Genomic DNA, 12,052 nt, shown 5'->3' with positions numbered 1-12,052 from the left:
AACAGTGTTCTATGTTCAATATTTGGGGGATATTCCAGATGAAGTTGAAAAGACTGACATATGCTTGTTTAAGATATTACAGATATCAAGTGGCACAAAGAGGATACATCTACTGTTTGAGAAAGAAAGAATGGTTTCAAATACTAACAGATGTCAAAGAAAGACTCATATTTGTACTATGACTGCAAAAACAAATATTTGAGAAAAATTGGAGAAAGCTTTCTCATCTGCTGAAGAGATGAATCTGTTTGAAAGCTTACATGAGCGTATAATGATTTAATGTACTGCTGAGCTGACTGAAAATTCATAATGCATGGCAACTTTTATTGTTATTTTTGTTAAATATTTTTCTTTTTCTGTAAATTTCTCCTGTTACCAAAAACCTATTAAAAAATATGTAAAATTTTTTTATTAATTTAAAAAAAAGAAACAAACAAACAAACAACAACAAAAAAAAACACTGTAAATCAAAGTAAACTAGTATTTTCACATAACACAATTCCAGTACCATATACCGCCTTTTAGTATAAAGAAAATGTTGCATGTCTGGTTTTACAGCAAGCAGGAAGAACTGTGTTATGCTTTAACTATTGGCATACAGGACAATAAGGGGTTTACATTCATCTAACACGACAGTTCTTCATGTGTGATGATTGGTATTGTATATCACCACTGGTATGAATGTTAAATTATACTGTGTAAATCTATAAACACAATATATAGGCCTAGTATAACTACTGTAAGAGGATACAGTAGTACATTTTTACAGTAGTATTACCCGGTGTCACCTTATAGTTCCTCAAATTTAAAAGCTCAGGTTGACTAGCAAAACAAGTTTAAAATTTTTAATCAAATGAACCAAATGAAATTGCAAACAAAAAGAGGTTTCGCAAACACTCCTACAGTCTTCTACTATTTATACAGATAAGCAGTCAACAAACTTACACCCTGCAAACAGAAACTCCCACTTTCATAATCATTACATATATTTGAATCCCACATGAAATGTTCATAAACATGACAGTGTGCATATATTAATTGCAACTCAAACGTTTCAGTTCAACTAATCCTAATAAGTATAAAGATGTACTGACAGCTGTCTAAATGCATTAAACTGCTACAGGAGTATTCTAACATCAAAAACCGTTTAAGGTGACAGCATAAGCAACAGACCATAACTGACAGTTGCTACACATCATTTACCATAAAACATCACATTATGACATTTAACAGAAAACAACAACAACATGACCTTCCAAGAACCAGTTTTCCAACGGCAGTGGTGGTTTATTCTGAGGAGACTAACTTGCTGCTCGCTAACTAAACACTAATAAACACAGTAAATTACATTATATGATAAATGTGAATTCAAAGTTAATTATGAATTAAATGTAGGTCTGTTAATACACACATTTCGTTTTTTCCTTTAAATCAACATTTTGACAAAAACAATCAAATGAAAGTGAAAAGTGAAAGAAATGTTGACACAGAGAAAAAAAACAGGACAGATCAGGTTACCACACACACATCAAGTCAAACAACAAACGTGCTAGCGAGTCGGTTGACCTGTGTGTGTGAGAACAGTGCATGTTAATTCACCTGCTAATGTTTGCTTAAAATAACTGAAATGGGTTCATGATGGAACACTAGTTGAGCGAGTAATTTGAATTGTATAGCTATTTTTGAAGTATTTAGTTTAGCATAGGTTTTTAGCATCTTGTGCCATATTGCATTTTTGCATATGCATGCAAAAATGCATGCGTATTGCATTTTTAACATAGAGTTTCAAGCTTAAAGAGTCTTGTGAACCCCTATTTTATTTTTACTTTTTGTGCTGCATCAAGCTGAACACAGAAACACCTTATGTAAAAACCTGCTAAAAATCACATGTGATCGGGATCAAATGAACCTGCCATGGGGTTCTCTTTCTGGTATAATTTCCTGTTTTAAGGTTTCCATGAACATACAAACAAAATGGCTTCCTGTTTTTAACATTTACAATGCTTTCAGTGTTAATATTTTACACAAAACTTCAGCTTCACTGCTAATTTAAGAAATAATAAACAAACATTATGACAAATTAAGTCATCAACCTTTTCCTTTTGAGTATAGATAAACCAACCAGATATTTGTTTTGAATTGAAATTACAAATGGACAAAATGTTTTTCATAGAAGAGGCGTATCTTTCCTGATGAAACACAGAACTGACCTTGTAAACGCAGAAAGCATAGATATGACTTCAGATTTATTTGTAATTAAAAAAAACATTAATCATAGATTAAAAGGAGATAAATCTAGACGTAAAAACAAAATCCTACCATCAAAGTAAGAGAACATCAGGTATCAGGTCTGTTATATTAAACTCATTTTGTGTATCTGACAATAATATTATTTTTGTCCTTTCTCAAATGTAATGTAAAATATGAAGTGCACACTTGGTTAATTCACACGGAAAGGGCCAAGTAATAAACTTCCTGTTTTTGTAGAATGCTGTTTTATTATTAGCTCTTTTGCCCTGAGTGAGATGACTGTGGAAAGGTACATCAATTCTCATCTATCACAGCTATTGAAATACCATGGAAAAAAACACAAAACGGCAAATCTATTCAGTTAGGTGGTTTAAAGATATATTCAGAGTTCAATACAAGTTCAGCTATCTTGTCCATCAGCACAGGAAATAATCTCTACTATCCCTAACGATTTTTAAGCTAAAACTCACAGTTTTAGGTGGGCACTTTATAATGGACAAAATACAGACTATTCTTAAAGTATAACCATGTAAATACTAGACCTTTTGTGTGTAAAATTATATTGTATCTTTGAACTTTGTTGTCATGGCTACTTTCTCACAATAAGCACAAGGATACCAGAAAAGGACCTGACGTATATGACCCCGTTTACACCTGGTATTGATATCGCTCTCAGGTGATCCGACCAGAAGTGGTCAAACAGGGTGCAAAATGTTTCCTAACACCAAAACCAACTAAGGAGATAGTCAGAAGTGCAAGTGGCCACATTATTATTTCTGTGCTTTCGTTTGGAGGAAAGGAAAGGAAAGGAAAGGACATGTGGAATGTTGTGCAAAATCAACACACAGTAACAGTTTCTTGGTGATCATGAGTGATGTACAGTCATGGCCAAAAATATTGGCACCCTTGGTAAATATGACCAAAGAAGGCTGTGAAAATTAATCTGCAATGTTAATCCTTTTGATCTTTTATTTAAAAAAATCACAAAAATCTAACCTTTCATTGGATAATAAGAATTTAAAATGGGGGGAAATATCATTATGAAATAAATGTTTTTCTCAAATACACGTTGGACACAATTATTGGCACCCCTAGAAATTCTTATGAGTAAAATATCTCTTAAGTATATTCCCATTCATATTCACAATTTTGAGCACTCCAGGGTGATTATGAACATGAAATTATCCAGCCATGGCTTCCTGTTTCACAGATATATAAATAGGAGGGAAAACAAAGGCCAAATTCCCATGTGTACCCCATGTGTACAATTAAATATATTGTTGTATTTTTGATGTTGTGGGCCTATATTTCTGCTGGAGGTCCTGGACATCTTGTTTAGACGCATCGCATCATGGATTCTATCAAATACCAACAGATAAAAAATCAATAAGTGACTGACTCTGTTAGAAATCTTATAATGGGCCATGTTTGGATCTTCCAACCGTACAATAATCCAAACACAAACCTCGAAAACAACACAAAAATGGGTCACTGAGCACAAAACCAAGCTTCTGCTGGCCATTCCAGTCCTCTGACCTGAACCCTACAGAAAATGAGTGGTGAACTGAAGAGAAGAAGCACCAACATGGAGCTGGGAATCTAAAGGGTCTGGAGTGATTCTGGATGAAGGAATGGTCTCTGATCTCTTGTCAGGTGTTCTCTAACTTCATCAGGCATTATAGGAGAAAATTTAGAGCTGTTAAACTGGCAAATGGAGGTTTCAAAAAGTATTGAATAAAAGGGTGCCATTAATTGCAGCCAATGTGTATCAGAGAAAAACATTTATTTCATAATGATATTTCCCCCCATTTTAAATTCTTATTATCCAATGAAAGGTTAGATTTTTGTGAATTTTTTTAATAAAAGATCAAAAGGATTAACAATGCAAATTAATTTTGGCAGCCTTCTTTGATCATATTTACCAAGGGTGCCGATATTTTTGGCCATGACTGTATGCAGTCAAGAAACCAGAGACCCTTCACTCAAAATCTCATCCGAGTGGTCAAAAGAGATTTAAGAGCTGAGAGACTACCAGGTGTAAATAGTGATGTGTCTCGTCTAGCTAGTTGTGATCAGATCACAGACAGATCTTAATTCAGAGTGTAAATCAAAGACAAAGCATAAATAGCAATAGGATTTATTCTCTTGTAATTAAAAAGATGTTAGTCGTAGACTAAAAGCAATATAGATGTAAAAACAAGATCCTACAATTACAAGTAAGATAAAATCAGTAATACATGTACTAATAAACCAATTTTTCTTGAGTTTTAAAGACTGACTGAGAAAGAACTTCCTTCCAAATGTAAATCAGTTACACAAAACAAACTCCTCCCATAGGAATTTTGTCAGTAACACAACAGACATTCATTCACCTGGAAAACTATTCCTACCTCAGAAAGGTTTATTTAGTCAGACTCAAACATAGACTGTTTTTTAATCTATTTAAACTATAGCTCAAACTATAAAAAGGTTGTAATGAATAATTTATGTAAGTCCTTTAACAAAAATTCAAGAGTCCCATTTCTGTTTTTAAACCATTCGAAATACTGTCCCGCTTTATTTGCATGACTCCAACAGAAACTGAATACACTAATAATAATCAACATGTGTCTCACACCGTCTCACATCCTGAGTACCCTAGGGCCGGGCAAAATGGCCAAAAATGTTATGACATTTTTTTCTGTATCATTTGATATAAATATTCATCATGCTATTGATTTCATACCAATAATGGGAAAAGAAATGCATTCCACATTTGTTAGACCTTGATAATATATGTTGTTGGGTTGGGTTCTGTGTTTTATGATTTAATATAAATTCATCATCAAACTGGTGCCTAATGAAATTAATTCATGAAGCTTAAACAGTTTAAATCACATTGTATTTAACAATGTAATCAAGTTATAATTACATTTACAACAAAACATTTTGTTTTGTCAAACAAGGTGTTACACAACAAAACTTGCATACTGTACCAACTTTTATGTTGGCGGTTTGTTGTTATGAACTGTGAGTTTGTGTTGTATTTAAAAATTTAATGATAGCTTTACTTTCTAGCAACACATATCTAGATGTAGGCTAAATAGAGTGAATTACTCAAAAGTGTATTATTGATTTATGACCCAGCTGTAAGTACCACCCAAACACTGTGGTTAGATTTAGGTGAATATCCATTGAGAAATTATATTTCATTGTTGCCTCAAACTGTGTTTTTACTAACTGACTCATTTGTGCATGAGTACTCCACTAGTCAATTACTCACATACATCCCTGGATTTAATCTAGGTCTGCAAGTGATCAAATTTCAGCCATTAATCACGAATGTTTGTAATATTCATCATGTACATACATCAAACAAACATATGTCTGTTTACTTGATAAACGACGATTCTCATTGACTGCAAACACAAGACAATGGCCAACAAACATTAGCACTCACCAGGGTCATTATGTGAATGGGGCACAACAAAGACTTGGAGTGGCTCATTGTCCCATTCATTGTCCTGATAAGAGATATCAAAGCCTTGTTTCCATACTCCACCATCAGGGTTATCAAAGCTGAGTAAATCATAAACATCCAGCATCTGGAAGAAAGGAGGAAAGAAGATCATTTTACTGGACTATAACAGACATGCTTCCATTCAATACCTATATTTTTGACTAAGACTAAGTGCAGAAGTCAGTTCATAATGTGTACATCAATATCTATTGGTTATGAAAGTGAAAATCAATTTGTGGAGTTACTTAAAGGCTGGGCACGATGAATTAGTTTAGTTAGTTTAATAGTTAATTAGTAAAATTAGTTTAATGATAACAAAAGCATCCTCATGGCTTCTCTGTGATAAAACTCATTCAAGCATCAGTTAAATCAAAAGAGGACAGAAACATAATTTTTTTTTTTTTGTATTGGCTAAATTTATTTAAATCCAGATGGCACTCCTTCTAGCTAATTTCAGCTGTCGGTTTTCTGAAACAAACTAACAAAAAATTATATTCTCTTACTTAAGCAATTCCTGCATGTAAACTCGAAGATGTTTATTTGGACAGGAATTAAATTGAATTATTGACAAACACAACACAACCCTGGTGTTTGTCAAAAAACAGGAGGCAATTCAGCAGGGATTTTTTTCTCAAGTGACAGTTGGAAAAACACCAATATTTCCAGGTTGGATAGTAATAAAAAATCATGGACTTGCACCTGTAAATGCTGATATTACATCACGTCCCCATGTGAAACAAATAAAGGCAGAAAAGGGCTAAGGAAAAAGGCAAGCCATAGACAAACGCACATGCAAATATATGCAAAAATTAGTGTGACACAATTCAGGCATTGAGATATTTCTCAACCTCCACAGAACAGCCAGTAGGTCTCCAGAAAACAAGTCTCACTGGCATTGATCTATCCGTGTTTACAGTAACATTGTTCAGGGGGGAAAAATTGTTTAAAAAAGTATATTGTGCATTATAAAATAGCAAAACATTGTTTCAAGGTGACTGTATGAAATATTTTTCTTTTACTTACTCTATCATGCCAACCAAATGCTTATGGAATGATAAATGTCTTCCTGATTCATTACAGTCTCACAACATACAAAATACATGCGACAGCTGTGGACATCCTGATAACATAGTTCAACCCTTCAGTTAAAGTCTGCCTTTATCATATAGCTAGTGTGGTTTACTTGTGTACGTCTTACAAAAATATGATGATATTGAGGTTTTAGTTTGGAGGAAGAATGGATTTCCACCATGAATTATTTGCACTCTGAATGCATGTGTTCTATCACAGTTGACCCATGCAAATGTTATAAACACTGTTATATAAAACTGGCTTATTTCCAGCTATTGTTGCTAAAAAAAAAATTATAAATTTATAAAGTTTTGAATATATTTTTGTAACTTTTTTGTAAAGAAACTAAACTATTTATACTAAAACATAACTAAAACACTGTTCACTGTTATTTTTAACAGAAAAGCAAGCATGGGCTGCCGTGTGCATGGTCTGGCATGGCAGAATATGAGCGGCGCTCCCTTTATTATCACTAAAATGCTGGCATAGTTCATCGCGATCTCATAAAGCTCTGTAATAACACAATGAATATACGCACAATGAATCTTCCATAATGTCTACACTTTGTGTGTTATAATGAGAGGATTCGTTAGCACACAATTTTCAGCACTACGCAATAACTTTTGAGCGGTGAGCGGATTCTAACTTAAACACCATTGCGTTCCTGAAATCAACAGCTGAGTCTGTGATTGTCTACATTGCTCAACGCTGCAAACACATGTATAAATAGAAACTGCCTATGCTTGCACGTTAATCATTTTTATGTTATATTAGTTGTTCTTTTTGCTTTTGTGCAATAGATGAATAGCAATTTATATGTTTTTAGACATTTTATGTTTAGATATTTCTATTTTGCAGGAGATCCGTGAATCATTTTATTCTCCCGCATCTCGCACACACACTCTAACCGCCCGCACCCGCACTCGCACCCGCACTCGCCCATCAAGTGGGACAGCACTCTGTTGCGTTGGGTCCCTGAGTGCAGGTCTCTTGTCGGAAGGTGCCTGTTATAATGTTATGATCGAGGCTCTGGACTCTGAGCATAACTTGTTTTTCTATAACAAACTAGACAAAACGTTAATGCCCTTGCAGTGGCAAATAGCTTTGATTTTATGTTTAATTTGATTACATTAATGTTTAAATTGAGATTAACTGCTACTATGTAAAAGGAATACTGCTGTAAAAAAAACACCTTATTTGATAAAAGTGTTTGCAAACAAATGTTATTGCACTTTTGTTCATATAATAAAAGTACACAATACATTACTTTTGAATTCATTATTGAATTTTGCACATAGCAATGCGATTAATCACAGCAAAATCATGCAATTAATTGCGATTAAAAATTGTAATTGTTGCCCAGCACTTATATATATATATATATATATATATATATAATTTTATATCAAATACTGACAGGGGAAGTACTGTAGAAATCTGTATCACTGGGCTGACTGGGCAAGCAAAAGAAATATTATCATTTTTTTTGTACCTGTACTCCACCCGCTGCCTTGGAGTAAGTCTGTGCTGCAAACTGGCAGTCCTCTGAGTGGATGGGGAGCAGCGCAGGAGCAGGAGGCAGCAATACCAAGTCCCCCTGACTCATGTTCCCTTCAGGAAACACTTTACCATCTTTCACAGTTTCCCTCAGGTTAATTACAGAGTCCCTGATGTTGGCAATGATCTCATTGTTCTCTGCAAGTAGTCTTTCTAAGTGGTCTATTTTGTCCTGGAGAACACCAAGCTGACCCTGTAGAATACAGAAAAACAGAGAAACACTTAACACTGGACAAAATCACGTACTCCTTCAGCACAAAATTCAGACAAGAACGTAAATAAATGCATTACTACATAACTAAGCGCAACTGAATATAGTACATCTCAGACTTTGTTTACAAGACTTGGATTTAGAAAATATATTTTAACATGCAAAGTAATCTAATGCAGCATCTGGCCAGCAACTTTTCCAGATCAGGCACAAGCACCATGTCTATGAAAATGGTAGAGACTAAAATGTACAACATTCAATTCGAAATCTCCCACTGTGGCTCTCAAATATCATTCAAAAGAGGTGTTTGAATATTTGTCACGGCAGATTATAGTACATCAATGTCAAAGAACATCAGTGCTAAACCTCTCAGGAGATTCATATTTGCTGCTGCCAGAGTGTTAAGCTTAGGTTTAGTCTACTGTAAGACATGTGAATCCTGTAGGACTTGTTACTGAATTTAGGGTAGACTAAAATTCTAAATTCACTAAACATCACTGGTGCTCGGCTGTCAATCTCAACCCTCTGTACACATCAGAAATGTGACAGTTTTCCAATAGCCTATAACAGTTTTGTTTATGAAAAATACAAATCATACATTTGGAAAAAAAATAAAATAGACAACTGGTCGTAAGGGAGTCAGTTTTTAAAATTCAGAATTTCAGAACTAACTTTCTTTGGATTCATGAGTTCATCTGAACTGGCCACACCATCAGGAAGCTGTATTGGAAAACAAATCACTTACAGCACATTTGAGTAACGACATTGTATTTGAATCTGTTTTTAATCGCACATTTTAACAGTATTAAGTAGGGAAAGTAAGAGAAAATAGCAAGTATTAGGCTATGTCTGTTTTTAAACTGAGTGAACTGCGTGTTGAGATGTGTCAGCTGTTTGCGCATTTACTCACTCTCTAGTGTCGCGGCAAAACAAATGATATTTTATTAGCATACAGTCTGAATAGAATGAGATGGAATAAAAAGACTGAAATAATGCCAAAGCTACATTTTTATTTTATTTTATCGCAAGCTGCATGCAAAAGCAAACGTACAGCGCGAACAACCTAGTCCGATTCACGAGCAAATGACTCTTATGAGTCGATTCAATTAATGAATCGTTAAAAATACAATCTTATGATTTCGGTTTAAATCAGTCTGACATAATGAATACTCAACAAAACGTTTTTCTTTCAGCCATATCAGACTCGAATTAACAACTGTTTTGTGTACTTAAGGTGCATGAACTATCGTTAAGGTATTACATTTTTGCGCCTTTTGCAATAGCCTACCTTTATTTCAACCATAGAAATACAACATTACGCAAATTGTTTATATAGGTAGGGCCATTTATTGGAGTCTGTGCCTGTTTGAATGCAAAGAGAATTCAGTGGGACTCGCACTGCTGTCTATAGGCAGCTCGCTGGGATTTTGAAACACAACCTATGAACGCTGAAGACAGTGGGTCAATGACCTTTGAGATCAGTTCACTGTCCGAAGCTAAACACAATCTAATTCGCTTTCTTAATTGCTTAGAACAGTACCACAATAAGTTTTTTTTATTTTTTTATTTTTTTAAAACACGATAAAGTATTTGAGAAACAGGAAATGCAGGAAATGACTTACAGTTCACAGCCATCTTTGTGTCTGTGTATTATTTTTAACAACATAATGTCACTTGGAAGGAAGCAAACTATCAGTTCAAAGTACTGTCTTTTATCAACCATCAGCATCGAGTTAATTTTAGCCTGTAAGTTCACGGACCAGCAGTCTGAACACAGAAAACACACATCTGCTGACAACACTGTTCATATAACACAATTTATTGATAAGCGTAAGACATTAGTACTTACGTTTTGAATTCTCTCTCCATTTGGGTTTTTGCTGTGATCTATGTGATCCAACATCAGGTACAAGGAAAATACCACAACACAGAATATGGCACTGCCAAAAACTGTGAACTGTCTGCTGAGCTTCATTTCTCAGAGATGAGTCGTGTACATTCACATGAAAGGCAAACTTTTAAAAGCGTGTGGCTCGCGAGCGGTGGTCCCGTAGGTGACAGAAAGCAGAAGTGAAAAAGAAAGGTCTTCTCGCCATGAAGAGTTGTGCGGAAGGGGACACCTTCTCTAGCTGACGGCGGGGAAATGTCGCGCTGTGTATCCACGGACAGAAATCCACAGCGATCTGTCTTCAAAGTTTTGACGATGCGGAAGAGTTTGTGTGATTCAGCAAATTGTGATGGTCAAACAGGCAAAGGAAAAGCGCCAACCCTGCCCCCTTCCTGCGCTTACTGGGCTACAGTAAAAGTGAGCGTGGAGTTGCGCCGCCTAACGAGAGAACACATCTCTCACACACACACACACACTCTCTCTCTCTCACACACACACACACACACACACACACACACACACACACACACTCTCTCTCACACACACTCTCTCTCTCTCTCTCTCTCTCTCACACACACTCACACACACACACACTCTCTCTCTCTCTCTCACACACACACACACACACACACTATCTCTCTCTCTCTCACACACACACACACACACACACTCTCTCTCTCTCTCTCACACACACACACACACTCTCTCTCTCTCTCTCTCTCACACACACACACACACACACACACACACACACACTCTCTCTCTCTCTATCTCACTCACTCACGCACGCACACAATCAGGTGAGCCCATACATTTTAGTCAATTTACTGTTGAGGCTGTCTTTATCTGTGGGGTCCCAGAGATATAAAACTTCAATCCCCAAAAATAAAACCATTTGACAGACACTGATGATAGACTATAGAAATGTAAAAATATGGAATTTATGATAACATTTGTTCAGTGTTATTGTGTTAGGCCTATATTTTATAAACGTGTTATATCTTATATTTAAAAACACGCAAAACCCTATTTTTCAGGCACTGGTCAATTTTGAGATTTTGAGTTATTTTGCAACTTGTAGTCTTTCAATCTAGTGGGAAGAAAACACCCAAAGTACACATTTAAGAGTTTATTTTCTTACATTTTATCTGTTTGCTTGTGTAAATTATAATTACAATACATATCTTTCAAGACAATTTTCTCAAAATGAGTTTTTTCTAATGCGCTGAACCAGAAATCTGCATTTCAGTAGTAGCCTACTACATACACCAAACTTTCTACTCCTTTTTATTCTTTTCCATACTCTGACCGTTTATACAGAATGGTTTATTCATAGGCTATAACATCCACCAGATTTGTATAACATATTATATAAAATATGGTCATTTTTTCTGGCTGTCTGAAGGTATTTAATGATTTATGAAGAGATAAAGCAAGATATCCAAAATCCCCTCCCTAAAAACCATTAACTCAGTGTCAACAAAATGCTTGCTTTATCCAGTGTTTAGATTTCTGTTCTGGACATTTATGCAATATTTAGTGCATATTTAATTAGATATGCCTCATTTGTATATTT

General features: G+C 35.1%; 1 protein-coding gene across 2 annotated transcripts in view; it reads right to left on the bottom strand.

Moving 5' to 3' along the window:
- The window catches only part of man2a1 (mannosidase, alpha, class 2A, member 1), a 52,215-nt gene extending 41,321 nt beyond the window's left edge, over positions 1–10,894 (bottom strand). The window contains exons 1-4 of one of the 2 annotated variants that reach the window (XM_058775699.1): positions 10,438–10,894; positions 9,261–9,308; positions 8,313–8,570; positions 5,690–5,834 (exon numbers count right to left, since the gene is read on the bottom strand). In XM_058775699.1, coding sequence (XP_058631682.1) covers positions 5,690–5,834; positions 8,313–8,570; positions 9,261–9,308; positions 10,438–10,563 — 577 coding nt within the window. In that variant the 5' untranslated portion in view covers positions 10,564–10,894. The remainder of the gene's footprint in view (positions 1–5,689; positions 5,835–8,312; positions 8,571–9,260; positions 9,309–10,437) is intronic. The other variant, XM_058775700.1, reaches the window with a different exon arrangement.
- Between the last annotated feature and the right edge of the window lie 1,158 nt (positions 10,895–12,052).

This window comes from Onychostoma macrolepis, chromosome 05 (genome assembly GCF_012432095.1).
Source record: "Onychostoma macrolepis isolate SWU-2019 chromosome 05, ASM1243209v1, whole genome shotgun sequence".
In the NCBI taxonomy this organism is placed as follows: Eukaryota; Metazoa; Chordata; class Actinopteri; order Cypriniformes; family Cyprinidae; genus Onychostoma; species Onychostoma macrolepis.
This window is presented reverse-complemented; position numbering and strand designations above follow the sequence as displayed.